The sequence below is a fragment of the Macrobrachium nipponense genome, chromosome 20, assembly GCF_015104395.2.
Source record: "Macrobrachium nipponense isolate FS-2020 chromosome 20, ASM1510439v2, whole genome shotgun sequence".
Lineage (NCBI taxonomy): Eukaryota > Metazoa > Arthropoda > Malacostraca > Decapoda > Palaemonidae > Macrobrachium > Macrobrachium nipponense.
In genome coordinates this window covers 72906615-72926918 of record NC_061089.1, presented here as the reverse complement: position 1 = coordinate 72926918, position 20304 = coordinate 72906615, and the positions used below count along the sequence as shown (strand labels likewise).

Genomic DNA, 20304 nt, shown 5'->3' with positions numbered 1-20304 from the left:
AGAGGAGTTAATTTAAATAGTAGCAAATTGGTTCTGTGTATACTGTTGAGATCGAAGTATTTTAAGAATATTAATTTTATAAACTACGGCCTACAGTTGGGGCGTCAGGTTTAATGATTCTCTAACACTATGTTAGCGTTACACACACACACACACACACACACACACACACACACACACACACACAGATGTCAACTAATTTGGGTCGTGCATATGAATACACCATTTCCCCGAAAGCGTCAACATTTTCAATAGCCTTAGACCGACTGGCTGTATAATCGGTTTGGTGCCAATTACTCTGAAATGGAATTGTAGCGCTTGGGAATCCTGTGACCTTCATTCCAGTTTTATGTAGTTATTTATATATACTTTTATTAAAGCGCACGTACCTATTCGTCACTCACTTTTTTTTCAGCATTTTCTAGTTCAGAGCAGGTGCGCTTGGCGCGTCGTGTTTGTTCAAGTGGTGACATTTTTCTGAAACTTGGGCATTGCATGTTTGTAGATCTTGGCTAATTGAGCGAGTCAAATAAACATCCGTTGATTTAAACGTATTCAAATTGTTGTAGCATTTGAGAGAGAGAGAGAGAGAGAGAGAGAGAATCTTCTGATGTCAGTGGCAGTGACAGCGTCTATCTCGTAAGACTCGTCCTTATTAGACTCAGCTTTAGATTGAGAGAGAGAGAGAGAGAGAGAGAGAGAGAGAGAGAGAGAGAGAGAGATTAAAATCTCCTGACATGTCAGTTTCTTGCTCTACTACCGCTTTAGATTGACACTTTGCTGTCATTTACCTAGGTCGACTCTGAATTTTCATAGTTTCCCATACCATTCCTTCCTCCTCAGTTTTCTGTCATTTTTAGAAAAGGACGGTTGACGTTGGAACTTGAGGAACGTTTAAACGGAATCAAGACTTTCAAGAGCTGTTTGACGTCATTAGTTCCTTATATAGGACGAAGGAGGCGATTGTATGGGACACGCCACTCGGTGTCACTTCCAAGGTCCTATTGTTGGGGTGTTGGCCGAAATAGGCCCATCATCACTTTCACTTTTTAGAAGGCGACTGTGAAAGTGGCTGGCGAGAGTTGGCGTTAGAAAGACTTTAGCTGTCGTCTCCTCCTTTCCATCGTGCTGCTATCTTATCAGGCCTGTTGCACATCAGATAAGAATCGATTGATTCATTAATTGTCCCTTGTCCGCGTAGATGAGGAGAAAATGGAGTTTTTTTTTAGGGTGGGATGGAAACGCAATTTGTTGGACATTACGGACGAGAACAGTTGAAAACTTTAGTTTTTTATATGATTGTTTTTACATTCATGAGTATGCTGTTGGTGTCCGATGTCAATAGGAAAATGAGTTTGATTGATGCTCAGTAAGAAAATAGGAGGCGAATTATTTTGTAAAGTGCTTCTTGGTTGATTTTTGGTAAGAACACGAAATGCTGATTCTTGTGCTTGTTAGCGTATCTGCTGGTGCTAGGCTTAGTATATGACCAAGTATTTAAAACCTGTTAGTCTAATTAATCCATATTCGTTATTGTACTTTATAAATTATAAATAATGATCTTTATGTAAAACGGGGTTTAATTAAGGGCCGTCATTGCCGAGTCATTAACTGATAGGGTCTAGTGCGCATGCGCATTTGATTCGCCCCCGATTGCGATGCGCAAGTCATGTCACGTACGTATACACATCTCTGTGTTTGAATAGTGCTTTGTACGTGCTCACCTCTTGGTTCGAGGTTGACTCGCGATGAGAGTTCCACTTCGATAGGTAAATAGGCGTGGAGTCGAATAAAGTGGAATAGAATAGAAGGGGTAGAGAGAGCGTAAATGCAGTGTAATTAGTGATACACTAAATAATATCGAGTGGATGCATCCAGGATGTTATGCATAAGTGTGTCCTCACAGAGCGCATGCGTGCAGACGCGCGCGCGCGCGCACACACACACACTATATATATATATATATATATATATATATATATATATATATATATATATATATAATCATTCGAGCTACAAATGTCCTTTAATATCTAATTCGCTCTACCTCGGAATTGATATATTTCATATATGTACCGAGGGGGAATTTTTTAGTTGATAATAATTTCGTACCCCCATGGGATCGAACCACCGTCCAGTTGGACGGGGAAAAACGGCTATCTGATAGCCGTTTCGGTAGCGTCACTGTCCGATCCTGATTTCGTTCCCGTCCAACTGGACGGTGGTTCGATCCCATGGGGGTAAGAAATTATTATCAACTAAAAAAATTCCCCCTCGGCACATATATGAAATATATCAATTCCGAGGTAGAGCGAATTAGATATTAAAAAAGACATTTGTAGCTCGAATGATTTATATGAATCACGGTGATGTGATAAATATTCATATATATATATATAGAATAATATATATAATATATATATGTAATTCCTATATATTAATATATATATATTAATATTATTATATGTATAAGAATATATATAATATATGATATCTATATATATATATATATGTGTGTTGTGTGTGTGTGTGTGTGTGTATAATTATAAAGGAGAATGCAAGAAAAAATATATAACTTAAGAATAGACAAATAATATTTTTTTTAATGCATGAATAGATTTAGAAAAAAGAAGTACATTGAAGAATATATGTATATATATACATACATACATATATATATATATATATATATATATATATATATATATATATATATATATATATATATATATATATATATATAAGGAGGGTGCGAGAAAAAAATAACTCGATAGACGAATAAGATAAAAAAAAAGATAATGTATTTAAGATTACATGAATAGATTTAGAAATATGAAGTGCATTGAAGAATAGATGAATAAAATTGGAAAATAACGAAAATAAATAAAAGAAAAACTGCATCTGCCACCCTTTTCCCCACTTGAGCTCGCCCCCGCCACGGGGCGGGGGTTGGGGGGGCACTTGTGCCTAATTTGGGTGCCCTGGATTTTTCAATTTATCGTGTAAGAGTAGTGACCTTGATAATATGTCTTGCGAATAAAATGAAAATTAATTATTTCTGAGAAGTTTCTGTCAGTTTTAAGGGAATGAATTCTGTATGGTTCCTAAAACGCAGAATGATGCTGTAGGGGGAAATGTACAAATATTGAACCGTCCACTGCCCCGTAGAGTTCCTGGTCTGATGGTAGATGATAGAGTTATGTTAGCTCTTGGTTTTAAGGGTTACTTTATGTGTTTGGAAAGTTTACTTAAATGTTCAAACATTTTTATTTGTATGTTATTGTTGTTATTATTACTCTCAGTGAGACGGGAGAACTTATCTGGAGCCAGATGGGTTTAGTTTAATGGTTGCATTCGTGCTGTAGACAGATCGTAGCTTTTGATGACAATATATTTTGTCTTTATTTGTGTTATTCAGGTTTTTTTTTTTTATGTCATCACAGTCCTCCAATTCGACTGGGTGGTACTTATAGTGTGGGGTTCTGGGATGCATCCTGCCTCCTTAAGAATCGATCACTTTTCTCACTATGTGTGCTGTTTCGAGGAGCGCACTCTTCTGCATGAGTCTTGGAGCTACTTCAGCCTCTAGTTTTTCCAGATTCCTTCTCAGGGGTCTTGGGATCTTGCCTAGTTTTCCTATGATTATGGGTACAATGTCCACTGGCGTATCCCATATTATTATTATTATTATTATTATTATTATTATTATTATTATATTATTATTACCTGGAAATAAAAAATATTTTGTTTTTGTGTCATTCAGGTTTTTGGTGGATATTTTTATTATTATTATTATCATTATTATTATTATTATTATTATTATTATTATTATCATTATTATTATTATATTATTATTATTATTCCAATATATTTGGAACAACAGACTCACGCCATCATTTTTTTTATTGCAGTTCCGAAGAGGATGGATGGATTACGGGCGGTAGACGTGATGACGGTGCTCCATGAGAAGGTGGCTTATTTGTCCGGGGGTCGCGACCAAAGGGCTGGACCCATCCTCACCTTTCCTGCGAGCACCCGCAGAGACAGACTCAAACATGACGACTACCGCCCGCTCCTGCAATACCTCATGCAGATTCCAAGGTAAAAGGTGGAGCTATTTTTGAAGTCACATTGATTCTGTTTTTGTAGTTTGCAATTCTCGTTTTTATATATTTTTTTCACACAGTTTTAAGGCACGCTTTGTTTTCTAAAGGGATGATTATATTATACCTGTTAGTCAATTTTGTAAAAGGTAAAAAAATATTAGGTGTTGTGTAGAAACTGATGCGTTTTGATAATATTTGAATACATATTAAAGTGAGTTTGTGCTTTTAGGGCACACCTGAACATTTCTGTCAAATTAATGGCACTGAGATATCTATACGGTTTTTACTTATAATGAATGAATGAAATTATATAAATTAAATGAATTACATTCTATAGTTTAAATATAATTACCTCATCAGAAACGAAAATTGTGAACAATTTTTGTAATGAACAGAAGATACAGAAGAATTGTATTGAGTTGACATTAATGCAATAGCCTGGATTGGACTAACCATAAATGTACACTGTCTTAATATTTTATCTGTGTGCTTGTTTGAAAATGCAACATAGAGATACTTAATAGTTTGTATTTTTCACACTGGCAGTGACGAAGTGCGCGAGATTGGCTTCACTGTGATAATTGACATGCGCGGATCAACCTGGAATACGGTGAAACCCATCTTGAAAGAACTGCATGAGAGCTTTGCTCAGCACATACACATTGTATACATTGTGAAACCGGACAATTTCTGGCAGAAACAGCGTACGAGTATAGGGAGTCACAAGTATAAGTTCGAGGTAATATAAGTTCAGTTTGTTGAATAATTAGGATTAAGGTTTTTATTTATTTTCTGATTTTCTTTGGTGATGATTTAAAAAGCTTAGAAGATAGTTAGAAAAATAATTCAAGTTTCCTAATACTCATTAAGATTTGTGGTAATCTTAACGTATAAATATACATTGGAATAAGAACGCATGTATAATTAACATCCAGTATAAGATTTATGGTTATCTTAATGTGTAAATACTCAATGGAATGAGAACATATTTGTAATTAACTTCCAGTACGAGATTTCTGATTATCTTAATGGATAGTAGACAATTGGAATTAATATAAGATCATTGGCAGTCTGTTTTAGATTTTTTAAGCATAAAGCAAAATAAAAATAGGACAGTAAGATTCAGTTTTAAGTTTCTTAAGTCTACATATTTTTTATTGTGATAATATTTCTGTATTCTTAAGTAAAAGAAAATCCTTAAAAAGTTTACTGTACACTCTGAATTCTAGATAACATTGTGTTAGGCATGAACGGGAAGTGCAATGTAAAAGGCTGTTATAATGTCAGTCTACTGGATGAATAATTAACAGCAGTAGAATATTGCAGCTTAGATATTGAATCTAAACCTGAAAAGAAAAGATCAAATTACATAAATGTGTTGTCTGTTGTGTCTTCGGAGATATTGCCAAAAAAATACAAAGAGAAAAGGCACGGTTATGTTATACATATATATTGTAGGAATTCAAAATCATCTGTTTATTTAAAATTTTGTAGTTTATTAGAAATAACTTTAAAACAGATTAAAAGTTTACTTTCAATATATTTTGTTCACTAATTTAATCTGTAGCATTCACAGTTATTTGGTTAACAAGGTTTATGGTATACGTAACTGGTTTTGGGCATAATTTAATTTTTATTTCAGACCAACTTGATAAGCTTGGAGAACCTAGCCAAGACGATCGATCCTAGTCAATTAACAAATGATTTTGATGGGTCACTGGCGTACGATCACAATACCTGGATCGAGTTACGCCTGGCTGTGGAGGAATTCACTTGGCAGGCTAATGAGCTCCTCGATCAGCTGGAGGATGTCCGGGACGAATTGCAACAGACTGATTTTGCGGATGATGTCAGTGGTGCAAAGAGAGCCATCGAGAGACACAAAGAAATGCATTCTAAGGTGTCTGGAAGCCTTATACACGACTTGGACGTTATGGGCCAAAGACTGTTACAAAGGTCGGATATGCAGTGATGTTTGATTATATATACATTTTTTGTTAAGTGATTAATTCATTCTTATTTCTAAATGCTCCAAAATCTGGAATCTTTATCTTTTAGAACTAATATCATATAGTATATCTCAGTTTATACTATACTGAGAATATGATTACACTTATATATACGGTAATTGATTTATACCCTTATGTAATATGCTGCATTAAAACTCCCTATTACTGTATATTCTTGTGCTTCTGATATGATTTGCCACTGGATTAATGATAGAAAATGACGACTATTTTTCTTCCAGATTAAACTGTGATGAAGGTAATGGTTATGATTCTGGGTACTCGGGTCGTGATAGTGCTTCAAGTCTCATACTTAATAACCCTGATTTTCAGAACAGTATTCCTCAGGTGAGAAAAGATTTCATTTTATTGTTGATGAGAGTTTTAGATTTTTATGTTAGTTCATGGTGTCTATCTTTTATGGAAGTAAGCTAGGCGTTGTGAAATTTTTGTTATTCTTCTTCTTTTGGATTACTTTATCCAGTTCAGTTAGGAACAGTTGTATGAAATCTTTTACTCAAATGTTTTTTATGTAATTTTAGGAATCTTGTATGTTTCTTAACTAGTGTTGAACTGGAACTGTCTTTAACAAGGTTGGCCCACTTTTAAATAATTATTGTATGGTAGTTGTTTTTTTTTTAAATACATTACGATATAATTTTTTTATTTACTCTTAATTGGGGGTAAAGGCCGATTATTCCCATTATATGAACTGGAGCATGGTTGTTCATTCATTGTTTTTTATTAGAGTTTTTGTAATTTTTATTTGTGGCCTTTGTTTTGGGATCTCTTATCAACGTACAATTTCCCTTCTTAAGCAGAAGCATTGTTTAAAGAGAGTACCACAATCTTCATGTTTGTTTTTGTGAAATAGAATAATTTTTGTTGAAAAATGAATGATTGGTTATTAACTTGTATTGCATAAAATGGATTTTTCCTCAAAAGAACAGATGTATTATTAAATTTCCCTGTTGAGATTGTACATTAAATAATTTCCTTCTGCTCTCATCTGTTCTTTTTAATTTCCAACATTTGTATGTTATAATTAATACATGTAAGGGTATGTTTATATCAGGAACTTTCGATTATTGAATTATACATTCAAGAACAACGGCCAGAATTTAAACTGGCTGTTAAAGTAGAAGTTGTTATCAAGATTTTAACTTTTGATGTAATATTTAGTGCATTTTTTTTATTTTGTTGTTAAACTAATGAATTTCATCTCTACAGATTTTAAGTTTAATGGACAGTGTACACCAGGCTCAGCAGCATGTGCAGCAGTTGTGGCAGCATAAAAAAATGAGGCTAGACCAGTGCTTCCAACTCAGACTTTTTGAGCAAGATGTTGAAAAGGTATGAAGTATATATGGATTTGATAGTATCTATCTCTTCTCTCTCTCTCTCTCTCTCTCTCTCTCTCTCTCTCTCTCTCTCTCTCTCTCTCTCTCTCTCTCTCTCTCTCTCTCTCACAGCATATAAACAACAACAAGTGACAGTGATATTGGCACTGCCTGTAAAGTTATTGCTTTGCATCTCACACCCGGAGATATTGGTGAATTGACCTAACTAAGCCACAAAATAAGGGATCTAGCTACATCTTTCTTCTAAATCTTAGTGTTCAGGCCATACTACTTTTCTGTAGGGTTATTGAAATCGTGCAGAAAAAGATCTAAAGCAAAAATTGTTAAATTTGCCTTCAAGCACTTAAGCTTAACAGCCTAAGCTATCTCCTGAATTCATACTGAGCTCTGTGTAAAGATAACATCATTGAAGTATGTTTATGGACACACAAAGGAGTTGTTTAATCTATTTAAGTTTGATTTACCCTATTCTACCTTATTGTACTTGGGACAGCAGATGTTAGGTAAACGGTTTATGGAAATGACCTTAGTTAAATTCATAGGTGAATTATTATAATGCCTATAAAGTTTTAATGCTCTCAAAGCAGTACTGTTCCACATTTACTTACAACTATACTGAGCTAGAGCATAGGTCATTATTTTACAGAATATTTTCATTCATTTTTTAGTTCGAATAATCATTTGCTATCGCTTTTACGTAGTCAGTGAAAGTTTAAGTGTTATCACTGGTTCTGAAAGTTCATATTGTGTTTTTAACTTACAGGGGCATGGAAGGCAATTGCGTATATATAAATTATTCAAAAATAGAAACTGTATTATGCCATTTCTCAAGCATGACTCTAATTGGTGAAAACAGAAATTTTGCAGCAACTGTGAATGATTAGATTAGGATGATTATAGAGAAATTTCAACAGAAAGCTAGTGTACTGAGTTACTAATTTTTGCTACTACTGTGTACTTCTCACCAGTATATTAAGATAAAGAGTAGCTGGTACACAAGTCTCTTTCAGTTGTTAAATATTTAGAGGAGTAATTAAATTGTACTGTTTTTATTGCTTTATTTAATCAATATTTTTATATTTCAGTGTGCAGATTTCCTTAATGAACAATTTAGGGATGTAACCTTTGGAAATTTGTAATGCTAAGTACACAGTGTTTGATCTTTGTTGTTGAGTTCCACATGATGATAATTTATTCTTATTATCTTGTTGCAGATGTTTGATTGGGTGTATCATAATCGTGAAGAGTTCCTAGTCAATTATGTTGAAATAGGTCATTCATACCAAATTTCTAAAGACCTCCAAGAGGCCCATTCTCAGTTTACAGTTGCCTGTCAGGTGAGTTTTTATTTGCCATCTTGTACTTGTTGTCAGAAAGTCATATTTTTTTATTGTAGAAGTTTTTTTTTAATTGCCATTCCTTTTAAAGTATTATAATGTGCAAATGAAATTTTTATTTTTTGATTGTGCTCAAATGAGTGGTGTTGTTATTATCACTGATTACTGACACCCTCTCTCCATAACAGAAAGTGTACATGAATATAAACCGAATACTTAGCGTTGCATCAAGGTTAATGGAGAGTGGTCATTATGCAGCCCAGCACATTGGGAATGTTGCTTCCAAGTTAGATCAGGTAAGATAATTGAAATATGGTATATAGAAGGTTGCACTTATATATATGTGTGTGTATTTGTCATTAATTTCTTCTTGGTATGATGCGTGTATTTGTCATTAGTAATTTCGTATTGGTATGATGTACAGCATCTACATTTTTTTTGGGGGTTAAGTCAGCTCACTGGAATTTCTTTCTTTACCCCTGTCATGTGTTATCCTTCCAACAATTGCTGCCGTCAAAATTTGTTATTTCGCAGTTGTTTCTTAATTGCTGTAAACCATGGGGTAGTAGAATGACATGTAAGAGCTTGAGCTCTGGGTGAACATTGGCATGTCACCTGTTGCTCAAAAGCTTTTGTGGATAGAGATGTGGAGCATTGGCCATGTGTCAGCCTTTAAAGTTGTCACTTCCTTACAAAGTATATTAAAAATCAATATATTTCCCAGATTATGAGCAGAACCTGTTGTCTTCTGAGAAAAACCCCTATATGTATATATATAAGCTTTCATCCCTACTCCTTTCCTGACTGATATGTGATATGGTGGTAATAGTGAAATTTATCTATATATTGCTGTTCATGAGGCCAATGATTCCCTTCCAGAAGTTAGAATCACTGTATTCCTGCACTATTTTAAGTACAGTAGCTTTGTGTATATCTTGTACAGCAGTTTGACTGCTATTAGATATATTTAATATAATTTTTTTATAATGAATTTTGTATGAAAATATGGAAATATTGCAATTAGATCGCATTCCTAACTTCTGTAGGAAATACTTAATTTTAAATTTCCATAAATGACTGCCATACCCTTTTAAGCTTCTAAATTAGTTATTCATAGGATGGAAGTTGGGGAAATTAGAATTTTTTTCTTTCACTGTTAATGCTTGTGTGAAAAATTTACACTTAAATTTTGTATAAAATGATGTTATTACAATTGTAGATGTTACAGACTACATAAAAACCCCTGGTCATTGAGTCTGCTTGTGATTAAGTGTGAATGTAGACTGTTATGATAATAAGATTGGAATTGTTCATTTTTCCTGTGCTGTATAATTTGCATTGACTCATCATTCTTTCTCATCCATATGTTAGCAGTTTAATGAACTTCTTTAATTTTGACATATAAAATTGTTGTTTTCTACTTTTGGTAACATTTTTGTTTCTTATCAGTCATATTTATTTTCATAGTCTCAATACGTATTCCCAATTATATCCTTTCAATAAATATTTTTTTTACAGGTCTGGAAAGAATTTGCAGCAGGATTGGATGAAAGGTCATCTGTTCTAGCGTTGTCAGTAATGTTTCACCAGAAAGCAGAACAGGTGAGGAAATATTGAAATTCTATTCACAGTACTCTAGTATAACACTAGTATATTAAAAAATCTGAACTGTAGTAGGGATTTGAAATTTTATGTATCATATGATTTTCAAGCCAATTTAGCATTATTTTTTCTTTCACTTTTCAGTACATTGATAGTGTGCCAACTTGGGTTGAGAACTGCAAAATTACAGCTTTACCTTCCGACATCTTAACCCTAGAATCATCCATCCATAATCACCAGTCATTGTATGAAACCATGTGTCAGGCATACACAGAGGTATGTGCACTGGTCAGATGTAGACACTTTATGATATGAATTGCTGTCCAATATTGAGTATGGTACTGAAAATTATTGAGTAAGAATTTATTCATGATTTTAACACTTTCCAATGAAATGTTTTCTGCCTAGTAACAAGTTAGTAATGAAATTAATAGTGGAACTAGTTCTTAACACAGGTTAAGGTGTCACCAGCCTTTATGTTTCCCTTGTGGGTGAATCTGTTTTATTTTAATTAATTATTGAAGTTGTAGTTTTATTCCCTGCATTTCATCTGTCATTCGAATTTTAGGAAAAATTTAATGTACAACAAACTTTGGTTACATAACAGGAAGTGAGAAAATGTGGTATATCTTGATGTGGTGATAGTATTTTCGATTCTAGCCCTTAAGTAGAAAAATAGAAAACTCAAAATGTGATCATACTACTAATAGATGAGGGAAGGATACAGTGATTATTGGCATTTTTGTAAACTTATGGAAAGGTGCATGTAGTATGACCAGATGTACAAAATAAAAGGTAAAAAATACTACTGAGATAGTAGATATTTCTGTATATAATCATGGAGATATTTCTATATATAATCATGATATGTAGGTCTTGCAAAGGTAGGACTTGAACACTAGTTTCTTCATTGATTGACACATCCACAAGGAATAAAATTTTTTGATGGATTTGGACCATCATTTTCATATCTCTAGGTTATTCTTTGTCTTTATCAAATATACGGTAAGAGTTAGTCTTCGGACTAGTGTAAACTAATGCCTTAACTTTCATTCTTTATAGTTTCAAGGGTAAGACATAAAAGTGATACCAAGTATAATTTCAGCTTGGGTTTAACAGAATGAGTGTGTTGAAAGAATACAGTAGGATAATAATATCCGAGTTTAAGAAGATTGAGGAGATCCAATTGAGGATAATGAAGCTTTGGGTAGTTGTCAGGTTGACATTCATGGTAATTGCCAGGAATATAAGTTTTTCTGCCCAAACATTAAACATAGTGTTTAAATTGTCCACTTTACTGGCCTGTCTTCAGTGTCTTCTTCCTCACCATCTTCTTGTGTAGATGACTTGATGAGGTTTTCCCACTTTTCATTTGTCAAAACCACGTGTTATGCAGTATGATTTTCCACATTTCGTCTTCTCAGATTGTTTTATTTGCTTCCCTTTCAGTCTCTAACTTCCACAAGTTTTTCTAGGCATGTATTCTTTTCTGTCTTTAATTTCTGCAATTGTTCCTTAGAAGATAATGATGATGATGGTGATTATTATTATTATTGTTATTATTATATCATATACTATTACCTAAGATGGTTGAAGTTACTGCATCAGCAGTTTTGAATGATTTTTGCAGGTCCATGGTTTCATTATGAGGGTCTGCATTAATTGCTGTTATAATCACCGCGAATATGTACTAATTTGTTATGACCTGCAAGTCTATAATGATACCTTGGTGAAGTCATTGAAGCTGTGAGATGTTAAACAGCATAATACAACCAAAAATCTTCATCCTCACTGCAAATCAGCTGAGGATGGTCAGGAACTGTCTACTATTATATAAAAAATCTTGAAAAACACTCTTTCTTTTTAACTCTCTGAATGATTGAGTTCTCTTTTAGGCTAAAATGGTTTATAGTCAGTATCAAATCAGGTATTTTAAGAGTTTGAGGTCAACTGTCATGAAGCGTTTTATTGTTCTATGCAGTAATGTATAGGAAAGCTTATTATCTAGTAAAATTCTCAAGAATTTGTAGCTCTGATTAACAATGCAAGCGATAGTCACATTTGTGTGTTTGGCATATTTATGTAGCTTTTATGCACAGCATACATAAGGTAAAGATTATGATTGCATACAGTAACAGTTGGTTTATTTTGTGGTTGGAAGCTTAAATTTATAGGACCAAGATGTCAAAGGAGTTTGATAGTTTCCATTTGGAGTTCATATTTCTACTTCTCAGTTATGGAGCTGATAGTGGGTTTTCACTTTCAGCTTGCTACATCTTACCAGGCGTTGCAAAGTGGTCTCAACAGTCTTGTCAGGAATGTTCATGCATCAGCTGAGTTGTTTCCAGTAGGGAGCAAATTATTAGTTTGTGCACAATTTGGCATGTATTGGAGGGGTCAGTTTGGGCATTGGCTATTGTGCTTAGGTGAAAAAAATGAACCTGTCATTTGCTTTGATGAAATTAATTTAGATTCTTATGTTTCACTATTAGTCATTTTACCCTATCTGCAAGGTATAACTATTTCTAGATGATAATATACAGTTTTTTTTAATAAATTTTCATCATGGCTTGTGATTTGTTCTTATGCATCGACAGGTTACTGGTGAGGTAAATAAATATTAATTTAAATGCTCTCATAACTGATATACATGTCATTTACAGTATGTATTTTACATAAAATTGGCAGTGGTAACTTGAGTGTGTATGATCCATAAACTTCTTTGTAAACTTTTAAACTTCAACCTCAGGTAATGTTGAATGTGATGATCAAGTTCCTCTACTGGTTTTCATGAAAGTCTAGGGAATGAAGTGGCAGAAGAAATTTTTTATTCTACTGGCATGAAAACATTTGAATTACAGAATTTATGGTGATGGTGCTTTTACAACTAACTTTTGTCTGATGAATAGAGGACAGGTACATTCTCTACAGATATACTCAAAAAGCATGATCAAGGTACAACTTCAAAAGTATTTTTCTCCTTGGAAATGCATTTTGAATTTGGTATTAAAGTACATTTTAAAATGTCCAGTTACATGTGTTATACCTTCTACATTGTCAGTATTTGGTTTTCTCATGGATTCTTTATAAGTTTAACTTTTCAGTGTACATTTGAGTTTAGATGATGATGTCTTACATCTTCCCTTCAACAGGACCACTTTGAGACTAGTAGATATCAGGGAAAAATGTATGAAAAAGCATATACTGTATTAATTAGTTTAAGGGTTATTCTCATCTTGTTTTATAAATAGTTCATCACAACTTTCAATTAAAAAGTAACAGTGATTTAAATGTCTTGTGTAATCTTCACTATGCTACAAAAATAAATCATGAAGTGACATTGCCAAGGTAACAGATTCAGTTAGTCTACTCTCGTCAGGCTCCTTGAGTGATTGAAATTTCACAGGTAGGACATAGATATATATAGCAATATAAATAATTCTCTGTTACCGATGGTGTTGGCAGTAACAGTATATGTAGTTTTTGTGTCTGGCATAAAATGCTACTGGTGCAATAAAAAAATTATTTTAGAAGTAGGACCCTTACGATATTTTATGTAGGTTTCAGAGATTTATGGATTTTATTCTTTGTAGTTATTGCCCATTTTTCTTTTGATATTTTTGGAAACACTATAATGTGATAATTTTGGAGGAACTGTATTCTGTTTATCCTTCACATGTTATTGCTTACACTGTTATTAGGCATTTCACATTTAATTGGACATGATTTTCATAAATATTTGGACATGGATTTGTGCTGTGTCATTGAGATTAATGGTGGTGGTTGGTGATGGTTACAGGTTCACAGTACCAGTAAGAAGCTCCTCTACCAACTTGATCATCTGGTTCAGATATGTAGCCAACTGCGGCGTGATGGACAGATGCGCGGCAAGCACGTAAGCAGAGGGATGCCTTCTTGCATGGGATTTGCAATATTTCAGTGGGGTCTAGGCATGAAATTGGTAGCTGTGATTTTTTTAATACTTTAGATTTGCTTTGATGGTAAAGATTACAATAAAGAGTTAAAAAGGGTATTTTGTTCTTTTGTTTGTTATGAGCCTTAGCTTCTGGATGGAAAAGCTCATTATATATTGTTACCTCCAAATACCTAAGCTTTGAAATGATTTTGTTTGCTTTCTTTTGTTGATATATTTAGCTTCAAGTCTGAGATATTTATTAGTTTTATTAGTTTTGAGTTTGAATCACTGCTCAGAAATGTTTTAGTGTTGCTGATACACCATCATATTTTGGGAGGTAGTCCGTGTCCTTTGGGATTGTAGACTATAGGCTGTGTATCATATCACTTGCTCATATGTATATTATATTTAATTTCTTCAGTAATTTATGAAATTTTGTAACTTTGTATATGACAGCCCAAATGCACTTAAGTTCTTGGATTTAGATTAGGTTAGTCGTACACTAAATAAAATTTGTTCAAATACAAACCCGTATCTCATGTATAAGCCCACATTTGTGATCCTGTGAATGTCCCAGGCAGTCTTTTTGTATTACAGACACAAGAGCAGTAATAGTTCCATGCAATGCCATCTTGATGCAGTAGTTAATAGCACTCATTTGACTCACCTTTTGTGTCTGCAGTTTAGTTAATAGCTGTTTCTACTGCAGGAAAGTTTGTTAACTTAAAAATATTTCCCTCAGCTGTACTTATCCTTGCCATTTATCTCTATTTCATTACTGTTTTCACTTGATTGTCTAAGTAGGTGATGAATTATTCATTTTCACACCAAAATAGGTCAGATATCTTTACTGGTTTCAGTGCTCAAGGTAGCCAGCTACTTGGTACACAGTCTTTTATATCTGCGAGACAGAGGTAGCAGAAGCTGAAGACCAACCCAGCCCACAGTGACCCATCCAGCTTGGATTTTATATTCATATATAACCAATTCTACCTGAGATATTGAATTGAAAATGAAGCTGTGAATGGATGGCAAAGCTTCCAGTAAAGTAAATTACAAAACTGACTATTTCTTTCCTCCAGACCTGTTGTTGCTTATGTTTTTACCATATGTAGGATTGCTGTACTTGTACATCATCCTTTGTCTGGTATTGAGATAGTGTCTAATCTGGTTTCAGATTCCTTCTCCTTTCCTTATTGATCTTTAGGACAGTTTTAGACCTTGGACGATGAAGGAAATTTAAAGGTGGAGAAGCAGGTCTTTACAGGTGTTGGAACGTGTCAGTTTTAATGTCACCTATTTCTCAAGATGATGGGAGAATGGTGGCTAAATATCAACTTCTGCCTACTGAATAGATTTTTTTTAACAAACCCTTTTTGGGATGGAAACCTTGGCCATTGATCATTCTGACAAGAAAGGGGTATGCTTTGTGTTCTTGGTTCCTAAGGATTATGCCTTCACGTTAGAACACAGTCCTGCTGGATTTCACATTTAAGATATCCTTTCTTTTGGCTTTAAGGCTCTTATGACTAGTTAGTATGAGTCATTTACACATGCTAATGTCTGAACTTGAATAGGATTGTCATTTTGGCCTTACCTCATAGCAAAGACAAATTAAAGGTACATAGGCCTGTTTCAGATTACTCATCACTATTGCTTCTCGTGCATCTTTCAGCAAAGTTGAGGAGGATCTTCTTTGCTTGGTAAGAGCAATTTACCATTATCTGAGGAGGACCTGGGAATCCAGTGGCAATTCATTTAGAATCCTTTTCTTCATAGGCTAATTCTGGAAGCAGACTTATAGGAAGATGATATCCCACTTGTCCAGACCAGTAATTTAAGAACCAGTGGTAACATATAACATGGTGAAGATACTTGTAAAGGCTTTAGTCTGTGAAACTAGAGTCATCTTTAGTTTTTTTACATACACTTGATATCAGAGCCATTTTAAATATTCACAGCCTGGAGGTGCCAGTCATCTTTTGTTAATCTTTGTCCTAGGCATGATATTCATTTATCAATAGTTATATATCCCTAAATTTTGAAAGTAGCAACTGCAGGGCAAAGTAATCCCTTCAGGGGAAGACTTGCAGGAATCATATCTACATCATCCCAGTTAGAGATATAGACTTAACAAACTCGGTGATTTATGGCGCTGATAACCAGTTATTGGTGTCATAAGCACCCTTTTGGCACGCTATAAGCAGCCTTATGGTGCCATAAGCATCCTTATGGCATGCCATAAGAACCCTTATGGCGCCAATAACCGGAACTCGGCCTATTATGGTGCCATAAATTGCTGATTTTATTTTATGACGCTAGACAAGCCCCACAATACTTGATCGACGATAACCAGGGACTGCCTGTATATGGTGTTGTCTTTTCCTTGGTCAAATGACACATGCACTTATGCAAACATTTGATTATTTCTTTCAAAGACTCTTCCATCTTCACACTTCTCTTGGGTTTCAGCAGCTTCATCTTTCCCTCTTAAATACCGATTCTTGCTCATATGAGTAATGGGTTAGGGATGAAAAACTCATTATTGGAAGAGAATTTTTTTCTTTTTTCCCCATACAAACTCAGTGCTCACATACGAAGCTCTTTCCCCACAGCCCTGCTGATCTGTTGCAGCTTCTTTCTGGACTACCACTAAAAGTAAGGCAGGTTAAGTGCTGTATACATCTTGGTTCCAGGTGGAATATGGATGGAACTGCCACCACTCTTCTATTTATAGGAGAAAAGACTGCAGTATCTTGGACATTAAAAGACCACAAATGTGGGCTGTATATGAGTAGTTGGTTTTGTGAAATAATTTCAGTTTAAGGAAAAATTAGATTTTGTGTCTAGCACTAACAAGTACAGGTTGACACATCTAAGGAATTGTAGCCATTTTTGCTCTGAGGTAAATGTTTTATAATTTTACAAAAGATTTATTACATTGTCCAAAAATAATAACGATAAATAGTAATGAACTTATTTCCTGTTAGATTATTAAGAAAAACCCTTTTTTCCTCTGTGTTGTTTGAATTATTTCATCTACTTTCACTGTGATTTTGTCAAGTTCCGTATGCCAGTAGATCTGGAATTTGAAAGGAATTTTTATGGTACCAGTACATTGTTGCTCTGCCAAAATATTTTTTATGGAATATTTCTATTCATGTAATCCAAGTGTTGACTGATAGAAAAGCATTTCAGTGTATCCAACTTCACAGTTTTAATGTTTGCATTATGATACCATATCAGTGTTTTGTTTAAATGCATTGGCAAATACATGTCAAATGATAAATTACATGAAATTTCAACTACATAATCTCAGATGCATGATTGAACATATTTTGATACAGTATGCTTCATTTGATTTAATGTTATTTTTTCAGTGGTAGTGATTCTTATCTTTGCTGCAGTAAGAATAGCTTTTGATAATTGTATAATGTACAAGTTACTTTATGATGTTTAGTTACTTGCCATACGTAGTTTGTGCAAACGTTATATACGACGGATGTTGTATAAACAGCCAATACATTTTTGCTCATGCTTATTATTCTATTTTTTCACAATGAAGAAGAAGCCCCGAGGAAAGCCATCGGCCTACTCTGTAAGTTTCCTTTTTTGTTTCTTTTATTTTGACCTTATTTTTCTTATACCTGAGTTGATGTTATGATTTTGCATGAAATGAGGGGATTAAAGACTTAATTGTTGAAATGCACTTTTTATTACTTGCATTTGTTGTATTCTTATTGCATTTTTGCAGAGATTTTGTGGTCTTGCACAGCATCTGGTCTTTTTTTGTTGTGAAGATTATCACCATAATATGAGTAATGAAATTCTAATAACATTGATCAGTTCTGATTTTGGAAAGATGGGCATTTATTTAAATTGGAAATATGGTATTCTGGAAATCTCACTATTAAAAAAAACACTTGAGAAATGTTAGTGCTTTATAGTGTAGTCTTTTTCTAGCATATGAGTTTTTCAACCTAAACATATTTAGTTTGAAAATTAGTATACATGTACTTCATAGGATTTTACACTTTTTAGAATAATGGGGCTTCTGTTATAAGAACTTGCATTGATTTTGGCTTAGATTATTGGGAACTATGTTAACAGGATCTGCATTGATTTTGTTTGTGAAAATAGAAAAATCATTGCTGATTACCTAAAGTGTTCTGATAGTTTAGTTTGTAGCTCAGAAATAAGTACATCGTCTAGTCTTGACACATAAATGGGTTTATAGCATGAACATTCATTTGCTTTGTCTTTTGTAACATATAATTTAACTATATAAATACTTTATTACGTACACCATAGCATTTTACAGCTGATACAATGTAGAAATCAACCACAGAACATATAGTAAAATATTAATCATTCTCTTGATATAATTTACAGTCAGCTCTTGACTTCTACTGGGGATTGGTTTCATGAATGCTTTGCATACACCAAAAGCTGTTTATTTTTTAATATCCATATGTAGTGTGCAATTTAGGGTATTGGCATACATAATTAACCCCCTGTGTGCAGTACAAACAATATAAATCATATGTAGATTACATGTGATACCTAGGCAAGCCCTGTGAGAGTTAAATGAGTGAGCTTAGTGGACATTTTAAACTACTTAATAATAATAACTTTCAATATCTAACTGACTTGTTTGAGAAGTATTATGAAAAAGAGTTCATATATTTATCACTGATGTTACCAATGTGTGTTATGTAAAACTTATTGGCAGCAGTAAATTACAGTGGCCTTTTTATTCATGATGTGCAGTTTTCCTTCATTAATGAACTGATAAAATCTATGACATGGAATTACATGCAAAATGGAATGTTAATTAAATGAGGAAATAAAAATTCTCTCTCTCTCTCTCTCTCTCTCTCTCTCTCTCTCTCTCTCTCTCTCTCTCTCTCTCTCTCTCTCTCTCTCTCTCTCTCTCTCTCACACACACATTCAACTTCTGAATTGAAAGCGCTGCATATAAATTGGGACTATTGATGCTTCAATCTGCAGGAAATGCTTTCACACCACTTTGCTATAGATTTTGTGTAGTGTTCCACACATTTGAAAAATTCAAGTTTAATCATATTTGCCATTGGCATGATTTCAAGCCCATGCAGTTGAATCCAGTGTAAGTCAAGGGTTGACTGTATGTAGTAAATAGTTATGTGTAAAGACAGCATTCAGAACTGAATTTGGTTAAGGTAGGTAATGACATAAGTACTGGAGGGTTTTTCATAAAGCTTTCACATACTGGACTGTATTTTCATTTATAGATCACTTGTGTAAAAAGCTTTTAAAACTATGTGCCATTTCCTAAAGATTCTTATAGTGGCAATACTATAATTTCAGAAACACTTTTAAAGAGGCACTCATGTGCATGTGAGATTCATTTTAACTGATGAATGTTGAGTTTGGTTAGAAATGCAAGGCACCTCATATAGTTAATGAAGACTATTTTGCTGCATTTAGGCTTGCAAACTCTTTCCTTGAGTTTAACGTTGTTTGGATTTTCCAGGTTACTCCTGATGGTAAGGTTGTTTATCGTGGTGGTCCTCACCAGCAGCAACGTGGACCAGGTGCTAGTGGCAATCCCGCTGCTGATTATTCAGAAGGTGCTAGTCATGTCTTAGCTGTCATTCATGAAATTCTTGCTCACCACAGAGCAGTTGAGCAGAGATGGTCTGACAAGAAGCTCAAGTTACACCAAAGATTAGCTCTCAGGCTGTTCCAGGAAGATGTCAAACAGGTAATTTTTCCCATGTGTATAAGTTGTATTTAACTTTTAATATAAATTTTAACTCTCTCTGGATGCCTATAAAATTTTTCATTTTTATAAAGTTCGGAATGTATTTTTTGGAGCCTAAAACTGTTTGTAATTTGTAGAAGGTGATGGTGTTTATTTTTATGGTAACAAAAAGAACGAAGTTCAGAAAAATTTGTTTTTATTTTTATAATTATTGAGCAAAGAGTTATTGA

General features: G+C 33.9%; 1 protein-coding gene across 1 annotated transcript in view; it reads left to right on the top strand.

Annotated features, from left to right (window-relative positions):
* Positions 1 to 20304, top strand: part of LOC135195050 (kalirin-like) — a 1052038-nt gene that overhangs the window by 369879 nt on the left and 661855 nt on the right. The window contains 12 exon segments of the mRNA XM_064221390.1: positions 3912 to 4101; positions 4653 to 4845; positions 5749 to 6062; positions 6355 to 6460; positions 7343 to 7465; positions 8688 to 8810; positions 8999 to 9106; positions 10329 to 10412; positions 10557 to 10688; positions 14212 to 14307; positions 17894 to 17926; positions 19844 to 20074. Coding sequence (XP_064077460.1) covers positions 3912 to 4101; positions 4653 to 4845; positions 5749 to 6062; positions 6355 to 6460; positions 7343 to 7465; positions 8688 to 8810; positions 8999 to 9106; positions 10329 to 10412; positions 10557 to 10688; positions 14212 to 14307; positions 17894 to 17926; positions 19844 to 20074 — 1733 coding nt within the window.